At 44.0% G+C, this 21,687-nt stretch overlaps 2 protein-coding genes across 4 annotated transcripts; one reads left to right on the forward strand and one right to left on the reverse strand.

The window, feature by feature from the left end:
* The first annotated feature begins 125 nt into the window (after positions 1-125).
* CACYBP (calcyclin binding protein) lies at positions 126-10,445 on the forward strand. Of its 2 annotated transcripts, none has more exons than XM_053391230.1 (6): positions 126-233; positions 3,485-3,680; positions 5,141-5,237; positions 6,427-6,526; positions 7,769-7,863; positions 9,365-10,445. In XM_053391230.1, exons 1-6 carry the CDS (start codon positions 225-227, stop codon positions 9,522-9,524), a joined length of 657 nt encoding a protein of 218 aa, XP_053247205.1. In that variant the 5' UTR covers positions 126-224; the 3' UTR covers positions 9,525-10,445. The 2 variants fall into 2 exon arrangements, with proteins under 2 accessions (XP_053247205.1, XP_053247204.1); XM_053391229.1 differs by lacking the exon at positions 126-233 and adding an exon at positions 706-1,065.
* On the reverse strand, positions 10,446-13,978 carry MRPS14 (mitochondrial ribosomal protein S14). 2 transcript variants are annotated; one of them, XM_053391232.1, is made up of 3 exons: positions 13,868-13,978; positions 12,924-13,082; positions 10,446-10,873 (listed from the first exon to the last, which is right to left on the reverse strand). In XM_053391232.1, exons 1-3 carry the CDS (start codon positions 13,904-13,906, stop codon positions 10,691-10,693), a joined length of 381 nt encoding a protein of 126 aa, XP_053247207.1. In that variant the 5' UTR covers positions 13,907-13,978; the 3' UTR covers positions 10,446-10,690. The 2 variants fall into 2 exon arrangements, with proteins under 2 accessions (XP_053247207.1, XP_053247206.1); XM_053391231.1 differs by lacking the exon at positions 13,868-13,978 and adding an exon at positions 13,207-13,442.
* Between the last annotated feature and the right edge of the window lie 7,709 nt (positions 13,979-21,687).

Below are 21,687 nucleotides of genomic sequence, written 5' to 3' on the forward strand. Positions count from 1 at the left end.
TTCCTGTATGGGCGCGTTGCGACCATTGGCTGGGCTGGGCGCGGAGTAGTGACGATTAAGGTCAGAAAGCTCGGGGGCGGGGCGATGAGAGCAGCGCGGCCGGCGCGGTTCTGATTGGGCGCGCCGAGCGTCGCCGCTTCCGCGTCTCCTCCGGGGGGGGGGGGGCGGCGCTGGGCGGCGCATGCGCGTGCGCGAGTCCGCTTGGTGGGGCCCCTGTTCCAGCCATGGAGGAGGTGAGGCGGGGGCGCGCGGCGCGCGGGGGCGGCTGTGGGGCCGAGCGAGGGAAGAAGGGCCGTTGGGCGCCTCGAGGGGCGGAGAGGGAGGAAGAAGGGGGCTCCTGCTCATGTGCAGAGCGCGGGAGAAAGGACCCCTCTGGGAAAAGGCAGGGCTGGGAGAGACCGGGGTGCTAGAAATTCAGATATATAAGCTAGGCACCCAAAGGCCCCTTAAACCTGAGTCCCCATCACCACAACAGGATGTGTATTTGCCAGGGGGTTGGACATGATGACCCGCGGGGTCCCTTCCAATTCTATGATTTTATTATCTCAACTACATTGCTTGATTGTAGTTTGCTCTTACAATGATTCACTTGTCCCAGTATGCAAGAACTGTGGTCTGTGAGCTTCATTTGGGAGGCCTGTGGAAAGGTTGCTGCAGTGTCAAGTATATCTGTACTCAGCCCTGCACTTACTTTCCTTGATGGGATGATGGAGGACTAAGATGGCCATGATTCGCGCAGCGGCGCAGAAGGAGAAGACAAAATCTTTAAAGCTAAATCTAAAGCTGCCTGGTTTATTCAGTGGTGGCTATCTAGTCTTTTATATATTTTATGTGTTTGGATTATCAATGCATTTGGATGATTTTACCATTTTATTGTTTAAACTTATGCCAATAAAGGCTAATAACAATAACAACGTACATCTTTTGCTGCACACAAGTCAGCTGGCTCGATGGAGATGTCAGTCGCCAACCTGGTGCCCAGACATCTCCACGTACAGTTGTACCTTGGTTCCCAGACGCCTTGGTACTCATACGTTTTGGCTCCCAAATGCCAAAAACCTGGAAGTTAGTGTTTGGGTTTTCAGACATTTTTTGGAAGCCGAACGTCCAGCGCTGCTTCTGCTTGAGTGCAGGAAGCTCCTGCAGCCAATCAGAAGCCACGCCTTGGTTTTAGGAAGTTGAACAGATTAGTTATAATTGGACCCACACCAGTAGCAAAATGTGCCTGGCACCTAGAGAATTTCGAACACTGGGACCTTGGGCTGCTCACTGGCTCTCACCCACACCCGTCTCACAGGGTTGTTGCTTTGAGGATGAAGTGGGAGGAGAACTATGTTCGCCTTCTTGAGCTCCTTGCATGGTGGGGGAGAAGGAAAGGAGGTGGGATATACATGTAATTAATAATTAAATATTCACCCTTTAAGATGCTGCTTTTTCATTTATTTCTTTTGACTGAGATATATATAACTCAGAAACTTGCGAACAGGCTTGGGAGGGCTTTGCGTGACTTGACAAACAGCTAGCAATAAAACTGACCTATGGAATCACTGAAGTTGTCCTTTAAGCTGAGAAATAAATTTGGGGGAAGTAAACAACAATTGATGCCCTCCTTCTACCGGTCCACAATAGAAAGTGTCCTCTCATGTTGTATCACAGTGTGGTACGTTGGCTTGACAGCCACGGACAGAAAGTCTTTACAGAGGGTGGTGAACACAGCACATGATATCATGAGCTGTCCCCTGAGCCCGCTAGATGACATTGCAAGGGATCCTTGCCTTAGGAGAGTGAAAAAAATTATCAGGAACGATTCACACCCCGGCCAGCACCTCTTTAATCTTCTACCCTCGGGCAGGAGATATAGAAGTATAATCAGTCATACCAACAGGCTGTTTTACAGTTTATATCCGTCGGTTGTTAGGCTGCTGAACGGAAAATATAGTGCAACTGACTTTCAGGGTTGGTGTGTTGTGCAACAAGCACATAGAGTGCAATGAGATTGAGTGTTTGTGTGGGGGGGAGGCTCGGTTAATTTCATTGTACACAGGTTGTGCATTAATAATAAAGGTGGTATTATTATTATGTGGGATGGTGCTTCTTGGTCACATTCTCAATATTGCATGTTCTATTGGCCTTGCTTACCCCCCACCTTCTACAGTGAGCAGGAAAATGGCAAGAGCAGGACAACATGCACACATACTGTGATTGTGTAGGATTCCCTTTTGTTCAGAACTTAGTGCCCTGTAATAGTGTGCCCCCTGCAAATGTCACACTCAATGCAAAAGTGAGTGTGAAGGGTCTGGGGAGCATGTGACATCAGGAGCAGGGTGAAAAGGTGTGTGCTGCCGCACCCCCACCCCTTTGTGCATTTAGGCAGGGAGGGCAAATTGTGAAGAGAGGTCTAGTGTTACATGGAATTAGAAGGCACAAATTCATTCCTGCTTGACTGTAAAGGATAGCATGGAAAAGATCTGTTCTGACATCCATTCCACCATTTGTTACTTTCTTGAGTGAAAGTATTAACGTCTCTTCTCCAGATCATAGCTGTCAACGTTTCCCTTTTTTAAAGGGAAATTCCCTTATTCCGAATAGGATTCCTCACAAGAAAAGGGAAAAGTTGACAGCTATGCTCCAGATTGCCTGATCTTCTGAATTTAGGCAGGTGCTAACTATAGAGAAGGGGCACAGGTGGTGCTGTGGGTTAAACCACAGAGCCTAGGACTTGCTGATCAGAAGGTCAGCGGATCGAATCCCCATGACGGGGTGAGCTCCTGTTGCTCGGTCCCTGCTCCTGCCAACCTAGCAATTCAAAAGCACATCAAAGTGCAAGTAGATAAATAGGTACCACTCTGGCAGGAAGGTAAACGGCGTTTCCGTGTGCTGCTCTGGTTTGCCAGAAGCGGCTTAGTCATGCTGGCCACATGACCCGGAAGCTGTACGCCGGCTCCCTCGGCCAATAAAGCGAGATGAGCGTCGCAACCCCAGAGTCGGTCACGACTGGACCTAATGGTCAGGGGTCCCTTTACCGTTACCTAACTATAGAGAGGAACTTTCCAGTAGTGGTGTCTGATCCCTTGTCTCTTGTTTCCAGTGTCTTCCTCACAACTTTTCAGTATGTCGTCTTTTAAATGACAATAGAATCTAGTTTCATTTTTAAAATGCTTAGTGTCGACCCATACAAAATGCTCAATATCTATATTGGAGGAATATCTTTTTAGACCAAACAAAATAACACAAAATAATGTGCAAGCTTGCAAGTTCCCCAGGCTGGATGGTTTCTGTGGAAATGCCAAAAATTATGTACGATATTTTGTGATACTTTAGTTGGCCTGATTAAGTTATTTCCTTAATGTGCTTTTTGTGGGTTTAACTGTTTGCTGTTCTGCACTTCGTGCTTTGATTGTACTGTATGGATTGTTTTAATTCTTTATCAGCACTTGCTTTCAAGGCAGCTTACAGATTTGTGTGCTCTGTGTGTTTCATCCAGCTACATAAAGATTTAGATGAGGTGAAGGAGCTTTTGAAAAAAGCATCAAGAAAGAGAGTTCATGATGTGTTGCTGTCAGAAAAGAATAAGATAGAAAGAGAAATCAAGAACCAGTTACCAAGCAAAATAAAAGCAGAAACATCTGAAGAGGAAAGACCACCTCCAACAGGATACACAGTAAAAATCAACAATTATGGTAGGTCTTATCCACCCATACCTTTTGAATTAATACAAGAGATTCAAGAGAATATCAACATCTTGTAAACTGCTTAGTAAACTGCTTAGCATCACAGCCAGTGTATATATTTTTTTAATCCATGAATCATAGGTTGGATTATATATGGAAAAGTAGGTTATTGTGCAGAGATTGATATACTTTTTATGTCATGAACAAGGGATTTTTTGTGATCCTACAGGAGCACATGAAAACCATAATAACTGTTACTTGATGAATACCGTATTTTCCGACGTATAAGACGACCCCCAACTTTTCAAGTTAAAATATAGAGTTTGGGATATACTCGCCATATAAGATTATCCCTCTTCCAGTGCCTGCAGCCAACTAGAGGCAGCCAGTCTTTTCATCCCTGTACACACACCACAGCTGGGGGCCTCGCAGGAGGATCAGGGGGAGGGGTGGATGGAGGGGAGGACTTCAAAGACCTGCTTGCCTCATCCCTCCTCCATCCCCGGCGGCAGCCAGCCCCTTGGCGGCAGCTAGAACATACGATATCTCTCTCTCTCTCTCGGTATAATAGTCAATGTTTCCCCCTCATGATCCACCTCCCCGGCGCTAATCAGGGCCGCCAGGCCAGCGCAGCCGCCTCTTGCCCCGTTTTGGCAGGAAGGGCTCCCTCCATCACTCTCCGTGTGACGGCGGGAGAGGAGGAGGAGAAGCTGCCACCCCTCTTTTCCCTCACCGGACCCACCTCCCCCGCCTCACGGATTCCCAGTGGCCGCCAAACAGCCGCTTACTTGTCCCGTGCACGCGTGAGAGGGACCCACGTGCTCCCCCCCTCTAGCTCCCCGTCCCCTCCGCTCGGTGACGTCCATCCGTGGGGGGGGGGCAGAGAGGAGACACGCACAAATGTTGAAAATGCGCGTACACACTAGGGTCGCCCGAGGCAGGTGTCGCTTCAGTGGTCAGCATAGCTCAGGAGGCATAGCGAGCTGTGAGAAGGGATTTCCCTTCCTGTCCCCCCCCCCCGCTTCTTTTGGGGACAATGGTTCGCTCCTGCTCCTCCTGCCTCCACTTCAAAGGTGCTCCGAGGGACATCAGAGGAGCTGCCCCCCCGTCCCATGTCTTGTGGGGGGAGCATGGGCAGCTGGTGGAGAGCTTCCCATTGGTCTTTACCGCTGTGGAGGGCCGCACTCAGGTGACCCCCACAACCATAAGACAAGCCCCGACTTTTGAGAAGATTTTCCTGGGTTAAATAGTTGTCTTATACATACAGTAATTGTTTCCTGGCAACTCCAGTTTACATTAAAAACAAACATGTTTCTAGCCCTCATGGTTGCCAGAATTGTTTGCAGAGGTGTGGGCAGTGCCTGCTAAAATCTTAGAAGATGAAGAAATTGCTCACTAAGATCATCACCTAGGGAGAGCAGTTTGGAATCATGAATGTAATAAATACAGCTTTCTTTTAATCCCTTTAGCTTGGGATCAGTCAGATAAATTTTTGAAAATCTACATCACTTTAAGTGGAGTTCAGCACCTGCCAGCTGAGAATGTGAAGGTGCATTTCACAGAAAGGTGGGTATTTCATTAAATACCAGGAAGTACAGATTGTGTCTTGAATCATTTCTTGCTTTGTTTGTCCCCAGCTGCTTGTTCCCATATTAAGATGTTTCAGAAGCTAGTGAAATAGTTCCCAAGTATTAAATTTCCTTCGCAAACTTATGTACAGTATATGAATATATTTTGAAAAGAAGATATAATTGATCCTTGAATAGGTCTTATGCATTGGTAAGAAGAAAGAAAATTTCTTCTCTCCTCCCCTCATCACTCTCCAAACATCTTTCATATCCTTTTCATAATTTTAGCTAATCCTGTAATGTTATTACATCTTTCCTCTGGGATAGGATTTGACTTATCCAATTGTTTATCTAATACTATATTGAAATCTCCTACCATAATCATATAGCCCATATATTCAAAATCCTCCATTTCCTTAAACATTTTATGAAAAAATTCCACCAGATTTTCATTAGGAGCAGAAATATTAATTATACCGTATTCTTCCCCTGCCATTGTTCCCTGAATTATAATGTATTTTCCTTCAGGATCTTTCTTCATCTTTAATATATTAAACCCGCATCTCTTTGAAATTATAGATGCTACCCCTCTTGATTTTGAAGTACCATATGCTTTCTCATAATTATTTCTACCTCTCAGTTTGTTGCCTTTTTTCTTTAGATTTTGCCCCCAGCTCCTCGTTCATCCTCTGAGTTCCATTTCCATTTTTTCTGCTTTTCTTGCTTCCATCTCCACTTTGCTTCTCTTGTCTCCTTGCCATAATTGCTTCTGTTGATTGAGCTCTGGTTAATTGCTGGACACTTCGATCTGATGGGTGCTTTTCCCCCCTCACCCAATTTATTTTGCTGTTTTGCCTCACAGGACTTGTCTATTAGCATCTAGCCAACTCAGTTGCGTCACCAAATCATTATTTACTGTGTCTTAAAGTCACACTAATTTCCTTACAGTTTAATGCGAATATCTCTGGGCTTGACTTTTACCCGCTTCTGTTATCTTTGTAGTATTTATTGTTGTTTTTCCCTTTTGAGATCTTTTGCTTCAGTTATGTCTTATATGTGATTCTAGATTTGTGATACCAGATTTTAGGTGCAGGGCAATTTATTTCCCTCCCCCTTTCCATGTCAGCTTTCTCTGAATTTGATAGATCATGGCTGTGCCTTTATGATTAATCTCTTCTTCCTTCTAGATCATTTGATCTGCTGGTGAAGAATCTGAATAACAAGAACTACACTATGACATTCAACAATCTTCTGAAACCCATCTCTGTGGAAAGCAGCTCATGGAAGGTAAACGCTTCTTTTCAAGTACATGCTAACGTAGTAGATTCCTACGATCTCCACAGTTTAAGGCTGCTTCCTGTGTTACTACCTGCTGCAGATTAGTCATTAGGCACTTGCTAGGGGGTAAGCCATCAGTTCTGTAGCTTGTGGTTTCAAGATGGATAGATACCCTTTCTTGATAGGCTTCCTGCCCATATATTTACGTTCTGTTTTCAATATTACTGGGCAATAGAGGACAGTCAGAGGCCCACTTGTCCCTGAGGTCACAAATCTGGGCTGTACCACTTGACATAACAAGAGAGAGTCTTTCACAAAGAAACCAGTCTGTTGGGAAGAATGAACGGTATCCAAAGAAGAGCTTCCGTTAGCACAATGGTTTTTCCCCTCCCTAAATCTGCTCTGGAGAGCTGTGGGAGAGGGAGTGGAGTTACGTTGCACAGCCACAAGTCCCTGCACTAGCAGAAGCATTTTGTTCGATGCCATCCAAGGGGCCTAGTCTCATTCATGTTATATATGTGGTTTCTTAGGCTTTAGCAGGCAGTATTGAGCTTGATACTGTGTTCTCGAAGCTACGAACATGAGTTTGACCAAACTGCAGGAGGCAGTGGAAGACAGGAGTGCCTGGCGTGCTCTGGTCCATGGGGTCACGAAGAGTCGGACACGACTAAACGACTAAACAACAACAACAATTGAACTTGATAAGGATAGATTCTTTCTCTTGGGTGCAGCTAAAAGAAATTTTTGCTGCGCCAAGAGAATGCACATACTGTATCTTGCTACCTTCCAATTACAATCATGTGACCTCTCTAGTAGAGAAACAACACTTGTATATAAGAGAGCATTTATTCTGAGATTTGTGTAGAGAATTAACGCAAAAAAGTGTTCAGATTGGTGAAAACAATTACCTTGTCTCAAATTACTGACAATGAACATACTGCTAATACGAGCCCCATTCTGAATGTTTCACAACAAATTCAGTGGGTGGCTTTGGCTGGCAAAAGTGTTGCACAGGATTAGTCTATTTTATACTTTACACGTGAGCGAAAATTGTTCATACAACACCATCTCTCCTGTTCATTTTGCCCTTTTTTTGTTGTTTCTGCCTGTTGTCCATATTCTAAATTTTAACTCACATAATTGAATTGTCATTCTTTAAATACTATTAAAAATAAAGTTATTGATACTTAGCCTGTTCGGTAATTCTGCCACCTAGTTTCACTTTTTGTAGTGCTTTTCTTATTTTTGCAGATCAAAACAGATATGATATTGATATTATGTAGGAAAAAGCAAGAGGAAAAATGGGAGTGCCTAACACAAGTTGAAAAAGAGACGAAGGAGAAGGAGTAAGTGCAACTCTATTTCTTGTTCTCTTGCATTGCGTTTGGTAGAAAAAAAGGACTTGCAGATTAGGCTTGTTAACCCAAAGTGGTGTTGATCCATGCAAAATATTTGTCAGTCGAGCTGGTGTTTGATGCTGAGAGTTATTGCCGTGGTGTTTCCAGTTGTGGCAATCAAAAGACTCTGAGGCAAAAGTCTAATCCAGGTTCCATTATTAGTGGCTCAAATTGTGCCACTACAATAATCTTGTCTGCTGAGTATTCCTGATGGGCAACTCTTTAAGTCAGCTCTGCCAGATCATCTTATTTAGAACTTGTTCATTTTCATAATAGAATTCAATTCCATGTCTTTAAAAAAAAGTTGTTTTTTTTTAAAAGCCAGCCAGTGCCTGCAGGTTTCAAACTGCTGCCTGTGGGCGATTGCAGGATCCAAGCTATGCGTTGGTCGATGGAACTGCTAGGCTAAGCTGGCTCAATTCCATGTCTTTCTAAACTGCAACACAATGAGCTTTTAATCTTTGCTTGTAACATTTATTGCAGAAACCGTTTTTTCCTACTGGGGGTTCTTGCTACTCATACCTGAAACAGGCCACAGTATTTTTAATGAAATCTTTCCTGTGTCCTTACAAGAACATGAATACTTAACATTCCACTAAATATATGCAAAAACTGGTTGCTTGTTTTGCTGCACAAAAGGGCCATGTCACTTTCTGGAATTAATACTACATTGAATGCCAGATGTTCAGGAACTAATTTGTCCTGTAGCAAAACCCAAGGTTCTCAATATACAAAACAAGCTTCCTGAGGGATATATGGATAATTTACCAGAGTGGCTGCAGGTGTGGTGTAATGTAGAAGGAATAGTAAGCGCAAGTGACAGGTTTAATGTCTGTACTTTTTCATGTTCCCACCTCTTACTACCTGAGGACTCTATGTACTTTTAACAGGTGTATTTTGATTATAAGAGAGGGCACAAATTCATATTTGGCAGTTGGGAGGCTTGTAAGCAGAAGTGGGGAAAAACAAGACAGTAATCGAAAGTTATCCAGGCTTCCTCTCTCCCAGCCAGTTGCTCTTAGTCTAATCTTAACAATCCCTCTGTATATGGTCCACTGATTTTTAATAAAACTTTCAGGTAAACAGGTTTAGGATTGGAGCTCCCATTATTTTACTGTTTGCTTACTTGTACAGTGGTACCTCGGGTTAAGTACTTAATTCGTTCCGGAGGTCCGTTCTTAACCTGAAACTGTTCTTAATCTGAGGTACCGCTTTAGCTAATGGGGCCTCCTGCTGCTGCCGTGCTGCCGGAGCACAATTTCTGTTCTCATCCTGAAGCAAAGTTCTTAACCCGAGGTACTATTTCTGGGTTAGTGGAGTCTGTAACCTGAAGTGTATGTAACCTGAAGCGTATGTTACCCGAGGTACCACTGAATTTAAATCTTAATGCATACCAAACTTTGTGTGTAACTGGTGATGTAATTATTTTCTGTATGTTTGTATGCTCTAGGAAAGCTGCTTATGACACCTCGGACCCGAGTGAAGGGTTGATGAATCTCCTGAAAAAGATGTATGCTGAAGGCGATGATGAAATGAAGAGGTCAATTAACAAAGCCTGGGTTGAGAGCCGAGAAAAGCAAGTCAAAGATGATTTACCAATAGATATTTGAACAAATACCCATCTTAAATGTACATCTTTTGTATGGGGCTTCTGCTGAGATCAGAGAAAGTGTGCTGTTTACATAATCTTCTGCGTAAAAACAAGTTTTACATTTCAGGTTGGAGATGGGAAATAAAGCATGCAGAAAAGCTTTTCCTTCAAATGTGTTGCCCTTTTTCCATAAAGCTTTAAGTGCTTTTTGTGAAATTGATAAAAATAAGTAAGCTAGTTTGAGTGCAACTGTCTATTGTCTGAAATCAACATCTACTTACTACCCACACCTGCCCAAGTTCTGTATAAGAAACTTTCACTTCTAACCATTGAGGAAATAGGTTTCAGGGCATGTATGCGTAATCTGTATGTACAGACAAAGGAACTAACTAGAAAGCTTCATATTCTTTTCTCAGAGATTGATGGTGCCCATTTCAAGAGCACTATTGAAGCATGCAAACTAGCATGTAATAGGACTGTTAAGTACATTGCTGGGAGGCTCCAGGGGGCAGAGTTATTGATCTTTCACTCTGGCTTCCTCCTCTGTGCTGATGAGGATTTGTGCCAATCTGTCCTTGTGGAGACATTCAGTGAGGACAGCGATGGACTGAACAAGCTGTAATGTAATTGCTGCAATAGTCAAAATAACAGGACATTGAGGTCCTAGACCCACCAACAGGAATTGCAAACTATAGGATAACTATATTTACTTAAACCCTCATGTTTCTAGCCACTGTTTTTGGACCATGCACTCCATCTAGCGGCAGTGAGAGCTGCACCGATCCATTTAGCAGCTTAGTCAGGAAGAAAATATATGTAGTAACTATGTAGTGTATCTGAATTCTGTGTCTCTGTGATATTTTCAGATTTGCTAGCAATATACACCCTGCAACAATGTAATGTTATATTATCAAACCTTAAATGCAAAGGACAAACAAAATCCAAGCGTGGGACTGCTTTATTTTTCGATGTCATTTTTAAATATACAAGAGGAGCAAGTGTGGAAGGTTTGGCAAAATTAAACAAGGTTGCCCCCTTCTAGCTAAGGGTCTTCTACCAATGGGTCTATTCCCCCCCCCCACTCCTTACACGCTGCAAGTTATAGAACGTGTCTTTAATTCATCCTAGGAGTTGAAGTAGAACTCCGTTTTGTCTGCTTTGAAGAAAAGCCTTGTTGGTGGTGGCTCACCACATTGCTCTCTGTACTCCAGAGAGCTGCGCATGGTCAGCCAGATGGCGGAAGACAATTCGGCTTAACCTCCATCGCCACACTACAGCTCGTGGACGGGATGTCAGAACACATCGATTACGGATCCTCGCTGGGCAGGTGTCCCGGGGAAGGGCAGCAATCTCTTTTTCAGCCACTTCCTGGAACAAATAAAAACAGCGGTAATGCCCATCGGTAGCCCTGGAGCTACTACAGGCAGCACCCCATTTACACACCATCTATTTGCATTCAGTCTGCTGAAACCTGGAAATGGGGAGCACCATAGAGAGTCCTAGTGACTTGCGAGGAGACCCTTTGCAGAGCCTGAAGAGGACATCCTCTTTGGGCTGGGGGGGGGGGTCTCCTTTCTAAGGTGCTTCCCATTTACACACATTTCACTGACTCATACAGAGGTCCAGAATGTAACCCCTGTGTAAATTGGGAGACACATGTAGAATATATCATTCACAAGGACACCGTCTTGATCTCTTAAAAGTTTAGCATCACAGGAAGGAAATGTGACAGCAACAGCAGTTTTACAACCACTATGGTTGTGACAAATCAAAGCTTTAATTCTCCCAGCTAGGAATCTGCAAACTCACTGGCAAAAATAACATGTGTCTCAAATCTGTTCCACTACTGAACTCCTCTTACTGTCAGAAAGATTTTCCAAATGTTTAGTCGGAATCTCCTTTATTGTAACTTGAAGCTACTGCCTCGAGTCCTACCCTCCAGAGCAGGAGAAAACACGCTTGCTCCAACTTCCATGTGTCAGCCCTTAAGAAAATGGCTATCTCAGTCCCCTCTTTTCCTAAACATAACCAACTCCTTCAAGCGATCCTCATATTTTCTTAATTTTTTTGCAAGGGAGAGTTGAGAAAAATAAGGAGGAAATATGGAGGGGAAAAGGAAGTGAAGATGAAATTGGGGGTGCAAGGGGGTTTGTGAAAAAAGAGGGAGTAGGAGGCGAGGGAATAGGGTGGAAGATGAAAGGGATGGTGGCTTCATACCTGGGCAGAAGATGAAAAGGGTGCATAGGAGGAGGTAGATACAGGATGTTACTGTGTGGGAAGTTTGTGTGCAAGGCTGCTTGCACAAAAGGAGAGGGAAGAAGCATGGACATGGGGCAAAGGTAAAAACGACTGCAAAGCAGGGTTGCAAAACTGAAGAGAGAAGCAGCTTCAGAAATGGGAAGGTGAAAAGCAATCTTAGTGGTTGCATGGTGTGAGAAGGGGAAGGTCTAGGAAGTTAATGGTTGAGGAATGGCGGAGGGCAGGTCAGCCCCAGTGTTGTAATAAATTGGTTAAGACTTTAAATTACTATAACACAGTGTTTTCTTTAACGATTAGCTGTTTGTTCCTGGAGCATTCAAATGCCACATGTACACAGGTACTCAACAAAAACATTACCTACAACAATACATTTAGAAAAAGAAAAAGGAATTTTGTAAAAGGACTGAATCACTATGGAGAACAACAACCAACAGTTAAATTCTAAAAGCATATGGAAAACAAAAGAGCATTCAAGATGCCTTTTAAAGTTAAGAAAGAATACAGTCTGGAACAGAATAACCAGTAAAAAACTGCCTGGAATTTTTAATTGAAGGACACAATGAGAAAGGTTTTCAATGCATAATAGATGCCACTTCAGGGAACCCACCACAATAAAGACACAATAACTTAAAACAAAATTACAGGATTCCCAAGCAGTAGGTTACATTCCAAACTGATCCTCAGTGTAATACTGTAACTGCACACAACTGGCTAGCTGCTTCCATACTATTATTTGCTTAGTGGACTCTTAGCTCCTGGAAAGAATAGAAATTGGATAAACCAATGACTTAAAAAGTACCATATTTTTTGCACCATAACACTCACTTTTTTCCTCCTAGAAAGTAAGGGGAAATGTCTGTGCGTGTTATGGAGGAAATGCCTACGGGTGGTATGCCTACGGATTTTCCTCCTCTAAAAACTACATGCGTGTTATGGTCGGGTACGTGTTATAGAGCGAAAAATACGGTATGTAAAAAAGCAATGGATGTACTGTGGGAAATGAATCAGGAGATAATTCTATTCATAACCTGTTCATAACCTACAATGGTTATATTATGCTAAAATAAAATATATTTTTGAATCTGTGATGTAGATGGGGAGGGGATGCCTGGTTCATTGCTACAATCAAGAATATCTTAAAACAGTATTTTAATCTTACCTGGAGTTCTTTGGGCAAAATTTTGTTTTTCCTAAGGGAATTCAGCCGCAGCCTCTGATCTGCATATTCAAAAGCCATCTTCCTTCTCTTAACATCACGTACCATCCTCCAGTCAACATAATAACCCCTTACTTGTCCAACACATGGTATGCGGAAGATCTATTATTACAACAAAAATAAATTGGGGTCAAAGTGTGGTACATTTTGTGCAAGTAATCAGATGTGAGTGTCCAGATATTCATCAGTGCATCTGTTCTTTTAAGAAATCTAATTATACTTTTACCTGATTTGCTGACAAACGTTTTTCCAGATTTAGTCTTGGGAGGGAAAGACCACGAAAGTGTGAGCCCACAAATAATTTACTAGCCCACCACCTGGAGACACAATTGTAATTTGTAGCACCCTGATGGGGGTAACTCATGGGGAATAAATGCCTGGCTAGCAGAGGGCACTGCAGTGCACTATTTCCTACAGGCAACCAAGCAAAAGACTATTTACGTTCCTGAGTTTATTTTGGGAGGGGGAGAGATAGACTTTAGTGTGGGCTTCTGTTTGGGGCCCAATAACCCACGGGACGAAATCCCGGCTTTCTGTCCCCCAAGGGCAACTTCCACCAACCTGAAACACACAGCAGTGACACCTCTCCAAGCGAAATGAGGCGCTCGTGTCCTTCACCCCCCCGCCCCCCGAGCACAGGCCTGGAAAGGACTCTGTGTGCTTTCTCATTGTCGCCTTTTCTACGTTCCCAATCTGTCAGCCGCCTCGAGCTCCTCTCGGGAGAAAGGCGGCGCACAAAAGAACCCGTTTGCGGGGAGGCGAAACACCCGCCAGGCGCGGCTCCGTCTCTGACGGGGCTAAAACTTGACAACCCGCAGCCGAGGCCACCCCGGCGCGGGGAAAAGGGCGGCCCCCCAGGAGGAAACACGCGCGACCGCGACTCTCACCTGACGAGACGCCGCCTGCAGCACCGCCGCCACCGCCATCTTGCGCCCCGCCGGCCCCACAAGGCTGTTCGCCAACGGCGGCGCGGAGGAGAGCTGCGCATGCGCTGCCAGCAGTTAGGCGGAGCTACTCAAGTATAATCCACGGCGGCGCGGCTGAGAAGCGCGCGGCCCCGCCCCCTTTGCCCCCGCCATACTAGCCTCCAACGGCGTCGCGGCAGACCGCGCATGCGTCGCCAGTAGTTAGGCGGAGCTAACTGCGCCTAGTGGGACATAGAGATGCTGCTGCAGGAGACGCGCGCTCGCAGTTGAAGGGGAGAATGCGGGAAGTTCAGCTGAAGCGGAGAAGGGAAGCCTGTTTGGGGGCGGGGAGGGAAAAAGCAAAACAAAAGCAAAGTGAGAATGATAGAAATTAATAATATGTGATATAATAGAGGAACCTGTATTAGGTGAGATATGTGATATCATGCAGTATGTAAAAGGGATGAGTACAAAAACAGCGTGGAAGGAAAGCGGGGAGCCAAATCCCAAAGAGAAATGGATAACAAATTTGAAATTAGTGAAAGTTATGAAATATATTTTAAAAATTAATAATGAGAATAATAGAATTCAAGGGAACCCCAGGAGTCACCTAGTCCAATGCTGGAATCTCAACACACAGCTCCCCATCCAGTTTGAAGCAATACCAGACCCTGCTTAGCTTTGCAAATGTGCTAGCAGCTTATCACATTTTGGAACTATTATCTTGCAAAGTCAGCCAAACAAGAACACTTTAAAAAACCTCACAGAATAGAAAACGAGGCAGCAGGTGAATAATAAAAGGAAATGTGCCTTTTGTAGTGCACAAAAGCTTAATAATACACATTTGTCAGCTGCATACTACAAGACTATTGTTTATGTTGCAGCAACAGGCTAGCAGGGCTACCTGTGGTGTGTGAAACCATTCCTGCCTGGGGCGCAATATTGCCTGCACTGATGGGCAGCAGCTGTCCGGGGCTTCGGGCAGGAAACATCTGCAGAGACAGCGGATATTCAAGCAGAGACCTTCTGCACAGAAAGCAGACGCTCTACCAGTGAGCCATGACCCTCATGACTGCCCCAGCCCTTTATTTATGGGATCTTTGAACTTCACGAAATGAGTTTTTTGTAGGGAGAAGGCAGATTGGGAATGAATTCAAATAAATTTAGCACAATACTGAGCCAAAAAGGGACCCCAGAGCAGCTAGCAGATGTGTCCCAAAAAGACAACAGCTGTGTACACACCGCATGTTTAAAGAACATTTCTCTCTCCCCCTAAAATCCTGGGAACTGTAGTTTGTTATGGGTGATAGGAATTGTAGCTCTGTGAGGCATAAACTACAGTTTCCAGGATTCTTTGGGGCAAGTCATGTGCTTGGAAAATGTGTATGCAGACAGTGTCTGCCCTCAGGCTTAGTCTAAAAAGGCAAAATACAAAAGGAATACAGTCCTGAATGGCTTGGGTTCTACATCATATCATGATCATTTCGACCAGCGTAATACTGCTTGTGCTCAAGATTGTATTCAGGACATTCCCACGACTCAGCCTCTGGATGTGAATATTTCTGTTTACCCTCTCTGGTGTTCTCAAGTTATTATCTTTCATTTGTATTCAGATACACCTATCCAATTACTAAAACCACACAAGCAGAATATTAAATGCAAAGGGCACCCAAATGTAGAAATGGCTACAACATTTACAACATATGTAGGAAAAGACCACAAGAACTTATTCTGCAAATTATTCTAAAACTTCACCCTGCAGTAAAAGTTAATGTAAACCCTCCCCCCAATAAACCTTTCATCGCCTGTTGCAAAGATCCACCTTGACAGTGTTTCGGCCTCAGTTTGACTGCTAACTGTGCCAAAACGTGGGGGTTATGCATGATATCAGAATGTTGTGTGAGTGTTCAGTCTAGGCCACCCAGTTGCTGCCCCCTTCAGGTGAGTTGCATAAATGCCAGTGTCTTGTAAGCAGTTGCAGAGGTATCTGACCCCCTGCCTCTGGCTGTGGTGGCCAGGAGAGAGAGAAAGGGCACATCCTCTCGCCAGAATGGCTCTCATGGTCAGAACATTCCCCCAAAAGATGCTCCCATGGACACACATTGTTCGGTTATTAATAAGTCCATAGAGTCCTGGACATGCCTCAGGCAACCAACACTGACAGTCACAGATATCTGATGGAGAAACCTGTAGCACCAATTTGTGGCCACTCATTGGCTATGCCCCCATGAACTCTTAGCAGCCTCACCAAGTCGAGTGGCCACCAGCCACACCTGGAAATTTGGTAATGACCGATGCAAAGAGAACAGGCAGACAAGCAACTTTCCAAAATGTGTAGTGCTTTTGGAGTTCTCATACAGCAATCCCGCTTCCCCCCAAAATCATATTTTTTGCAATAAGGAAAATGTTGGGAAAATACACTGGGAAAATGCAGTTTTGGAGAAATTTAAAAAGGGATTCCTAGGCTGGAGGTACCCCAGAAACCCAAAGGGAAAGGATTCAGCTCAAAGGAGAAGAAAGGCCTTTATTGAAATACAAAGGTGCACAGGGACAGCCTCAAAAAGAAGGAGGCTGTAAAGAACCACATTCAAAACAATGTTGTTTATACATGTATCACTTCTCTTCACTAATCAAAGGATCACAGCAATCTTAATAGTTGCAACCCAGTGTCATCCCCCTGAACCAATCATTTGATTCTTCAGATCAGCCCCCATCATAATATCATGTGATTACATATAACAATTTTTCAGCGTCTTTATTTAGTAAGACTTTAACTAATTTTCCTATTCATTAAATGTCTTACAATATCCTCTTTCAGCTGTCTACAAAACAATTCAAGATTAATCACAACTGCCATGCATACAATAGGGTTCGAAAAGTAAAAATCCAGACACAAAAGTTGTTCCCGGACATTTCAGCGATTTCCACCCAGACACTGTTTCCAACAGCCAAATCCTGGATATATCACAACCCTGACATACAATGGCCACCCTAGATTCTAACAGCTTATTCTTTTCAATGTTCTGGAAAGGACCTTATGTACAGTACCTAAAAGCACCTAGTTTTGTTACTGTAAAAGCTAGACAGGCACAGGACATTGCAGTTTAGCTAGGCCATAAACTAAAGAAAGTGTAATAATCAAAATGATAGTCTTATGAATTATTATTTTCTCCAACAGTGGGATGAAAATTGCTTAACATGGTGTCATCTAAAAACTCCCTGCAAACAGATCAGAATGAAGGCTCCTTAAATGACGGGTGTCACCTAACCGCCCTGCAGATTTTGTGCAAATGCTACAGGCTGAATACTCTGAATACTCAATGAACAGGTTATCTGGGAGCAACCCTTGGTTGCTAGTGGAAAAGTTCCATACTAAGCTTCCATACTAGGCTTCCATACAAGGGCAGCACTTTGCTCCATCTTCACGACGTTTCTTTACCTGCTCATTTTTGCATTCATTGTGATCTTTCACATGATGGAAAAGCCATTTCTGGAAATCTAGTGGAATCTAGTTTCTGTGTTGTTTCCATAAAAAAATCATATTGCATTCCCATTGGCTCAGATATTGTGGGAGTTTTGCACTGATGAAATTAGGGATAGTATACTGGCACAAGAAGAAGGGGACGACAGAGGACGAGATGGTTGGACAGTGTTCTCCAAGCTACAAACATGAGTCTGACCAAACTGCGGGAGGCAGTGGAAGACAGGAGTGCCTGGCGTGCTCTGGTCCAGGGCGTCACGAAGAGTTGGACACGACTAAACGGCTAAACAACAACAACATACTGGCATACAATTCTGGTAAGGTAAAGGGACCCCTGACCGTTAGGTCCAGTCGCGGACAACTCTGGGGTTGTGGCGCTTATCTCACTTTAGTGGCTGAGGGAGCCGGCGTACAGCTTCCAGGTCATGGGGCCAGAATGACTAAGCCGCTTCTGGCGAACCAGAGCAGCACACAGAAACGTATATTGATCAAAAAGCCACAGTTCCATAACGCAACAAGATACTAGAGTGTAAAAAGAGCATTAGAAATTGGTGCAGAAGCACTAGCTTTATAAACCGCAGGTCTGAATGCAGCCTCAGTTTCCCCTGATAAATGTTTTCTATGTACAGAATTCATATATCTGTCTATATATTTTGTCTGTAGCAGCACTCAATCTCGGGAATCCCACCTACAATCTAAAGTGAAGCAGCCCAGAAACATGTTTGCCTCCTCGTCTGCTGTTTGTGAGAACTTGGCCTGGGCTGCTAATAAATTGAGCTCCCCTTTGCCAATGCATATCTGAAGACAGTATCCAAAACAGCAAACTTACTTACCCACCCTCAAAGAAGTATGGGGAGGTTGGAAGATTTTGCAAGCAGTTCTGATTTTGCAGTAGATCTTCCCTTTTTCTGCTGTACCACAAATTGGCTGAATTTGTGTATGGGTTTGGCAGAGATGGTGCACAAATGTACACCAGGGGATGCTAGTGCCTTAAAGGAGAGCTCTGGCACAGTTCCATCGTTATTGACAGTGATGATCTCAAGTCTCTGAGCCCCAGGCCTAAGGTAGTCAAACAGCATGCAAGAGGGAAAGATAATCAGACTTGGGTTTGTGAACATGCACAAGGTTTGCAAGATTACACAAATCTTTTTTTTTTTTTGCAGGGGTGGGGGGGACTTCAAGGGGACTTCCCCCAAAAGTAGCCCAACAAGAACTGAGCTGGGCATGGAGTGTTGTGGAGAGGAGTGGTGAGAAAAATGAGGTATGTGTATGTATGAAATTGAGGGCTTATCCACACATGCCTTTTGCCCCACACTTTCCAGGCAGAGTCCATGCTTAAAAGCATTGATTGAGCATTGTTGTTGCTGGTTTTTGCTCCAGAGCTTTCTTCACAAATATCCACTCTTTAAAGCTCAATCGGAGCAAACGGCAGATTGAAGGGTAAGCATGGACTGTGTCTGGAAAAGGCAGAGGATTTGAACTGTCGCTATAACCACTGGTGCTGTAGTACAGTATATTTTAAAGGGCAGAATCTCATCATGACAGCTGTCATATAGCCATGCCAACTAGGAGAGTCCAATAATCTGGGTAGCTGTGTGGATCCAATACTGCAATTATATTATAATACCAGGGCTTACGCCCCTGCTTGCTTCACTCACTAACAGTGGTGGAGTAGGCTTCTTGTTCCAGTCTGTGGCAATGGCAGCATCTCACCCATTCGCAGGAGACTCTGGAAGAGGGGAGGGGGGTAACCTGAGGCTGAATTGCCTTCCATACCTTGTTGAGGGGTATCGATTAGAAAGGAGACCCGCAATCATCTCCTGAGCCCATTCCTGCCTCCATGGAAGCGGGGTGTGTGTGTGTGTGAGGCGCTGGGTGTTAAGCCCTCCATCACTGAGGCAGTCTCTGAGTCTGCCATGTTAAGCAGCCAAGCACCTCTACAATGCGTGTGTGTAGAAACAGAACATAGAAGCATGCATTATATTCAGGAAAGTTGCTTGCGAACATTACGAAAATTGCATGCAGCATTGGATTTGCATGAGGACTCCTCTTTAAAAATGCAAAGTACTGCAGAAATGTGGAGGATCAAATCTAAGACTGGGAAAATGAGAAATGGATGGAAACTGAAATGGACCAGTTCGTCAGTTGCTGCTAGCTGCAGCTAGAATCCCTATGCAGAACCACAATCCACACCTCTGGGTCCCAGTGAAACTTGTAGAAGCACCCCCTTCCCTTGCCCTTTCCCTGAAATAGGCAGCCCTTAGTATTTCACTTCTTCCTTTCATCTCTACCTACGGCTAGATGAAGACCTTTAGAGGCCCTAAAGCAGTCAAAATATAAGGTTGCCTTCCCCTAAGCAATTCAAAATAAATAGGAAAAAAGAAGAAGAGAAAAATGGGGGAAGAATGTGCAGTGGGGTGTAAGGGAGTCTAGTGAAGTTCTGTTTCCCCCCATGTATATGTACTACTGAGTAATCCAGGGCTGTCTCTGCCTTTCTGCATTGGGAGTAAGGCTCATGGGACTCAGCAAGCAGGCGTAGGATTGTGCTGTGAAGGCCTAGAGACCAGGGGTGCCAACTTGAATAAAATATTAGGTGGGGGGACCAGGTAAACCCCGTCCTGTGTAATCGATCACATGACATGGTGCACACACCATTTGAATGGCAATGCCCATCAACTTTGGGGGAAGGAGGGTCCCCTCAAATATTTTACTGGGGGGGCTGAAGGGACCTTGGGCCCTAGGAGTTGGCTCCTATGCTAGAGGCAGGGAGAAAGGGCTAGCATCTCTTGTATTTTTTAAAAAATACTTTTTATTGAGTTTTCCACTTAAATCATATTCACATTTTGTTACATAATTCTATATTACTCTGTAAGTGCATCAACCTCCTTCCCTCCCTCTTTCTGACTTCCACATAACTTTCCATGTTCTTCGCATTTCTATAAGCACTTATTTACCCTTTGTCAAATTATAATATTTCACCTTATTATTGGTAAATCAGTTCCTTATATTTACATTACAGAGCATTTCAATTCAAGCCTACAAACATTTTCGAATGTTTACAATTTTCTTTCATATAAAATATAAATTTGTTCCAGTCCTTACAAAACAGTTCGTCATGCTGATTCCAGATCTTCCCCGTCAACTTGGCCATCTCTCCGTACTCCATCATCTTGACCTGCCAATCTTCCAGTGTTGGAAGTTCCTGCTGCTTCCATTTCTGACCCAGAAGTGTCCTTGCAGCCGTTGGGGCATACATAAACATGTTTACATCACTTTTATGTATTTCCTCACCAATTAAGCCTAATTAAAATGCCTCTGGTTTTTTATTAAAGTTATATTTCAAAACCTTTTTTAACTCGTTGTATATTATGTCACAGAAGGCTTTCACTTTAGAACAAGTGGGCTAGCATCTCTTGTAACTCACATTCACTTTCATACACACCTTGTGCGCACAGTGAAATCATCGTGGGTTTTTAGTTGTTTTTCTGTTTTACAAAGACATCAGGGCAGTTAATTACCAGGGACAAACACTGGCAAACAGGGTAATAACGAAAAAGAAAATTCCATTAAAATTCCATTTAAAAAAGAAAATTCCATTAAGACCTTTTCATAGTACATTACACTAAAAAGCAAGAAAAATACTAAGTCCTCTTTCACAGATAAATCTTAACTTGCCCCACACAATTTCCCAACATAGGAATAGTGTGAGTGGAGGCTGGGTGCACCACATTGGAGACCCCAGGCGGAGTAGTAGGGGAATCTCATCCTTTACTTCCACACAAGGGTGACAGGCCAAATCATCTGTCAGGATAGCTATGGTGGCCACGATTTCGCTGAAAACCCGATGTCTTAGGTTTCACAACAAAGCAACGGCAAACACCTGCTAAAGACCCCCTGAAATGTTTGGCAGTGAAAACCCCACATTTCATGGCACCCTCAAAAATGAGCCTTTGGCGCCCTAACTGACGGGATCCCAATTTCTCCAAAAGTGAGACGTTGTCCGATTCACTCCAAAGCGGCGCCAAACACCCAGTGAACGCCCCCTGCAAGGTTTTGGGGTGAAAACACTACGTTTCACATCGCCCCACAAAATGAGCCCTCGACGCCGTAACCCACATGGTTGTCAGGGGCTGGACTGAGGAGGAATGGTGGGAGCCCCCCCTCGAGGACCTGCTCCACAACTCCAATTTATAAAGATTATAATCCAAGTTAACGAGATCTTCTTGCAATTAGAGGTCAAGAGATATGTAAAAGTCAGTGCTTTATATGATTCAGCCACATGGTGGAGCAATACACAAAGATTAAAGAAGCCATGATAGCC

Source organism: Podarcis raffonei, chromosome 6 (assembly GCF_027172205.1).
Source record: "Podarcis raffonei isolate rPodRaf1 chromosome 6, rPodRaf1.pri, whole genome shotgun sequence".
Classification (NCBI taxonomy): domain Eukaryota; kingdom Metazoa; phylum Chordata; class Lepidosauria; order Squamata; family Lacertidae; genus Podarcis; species Podarcis raffonei.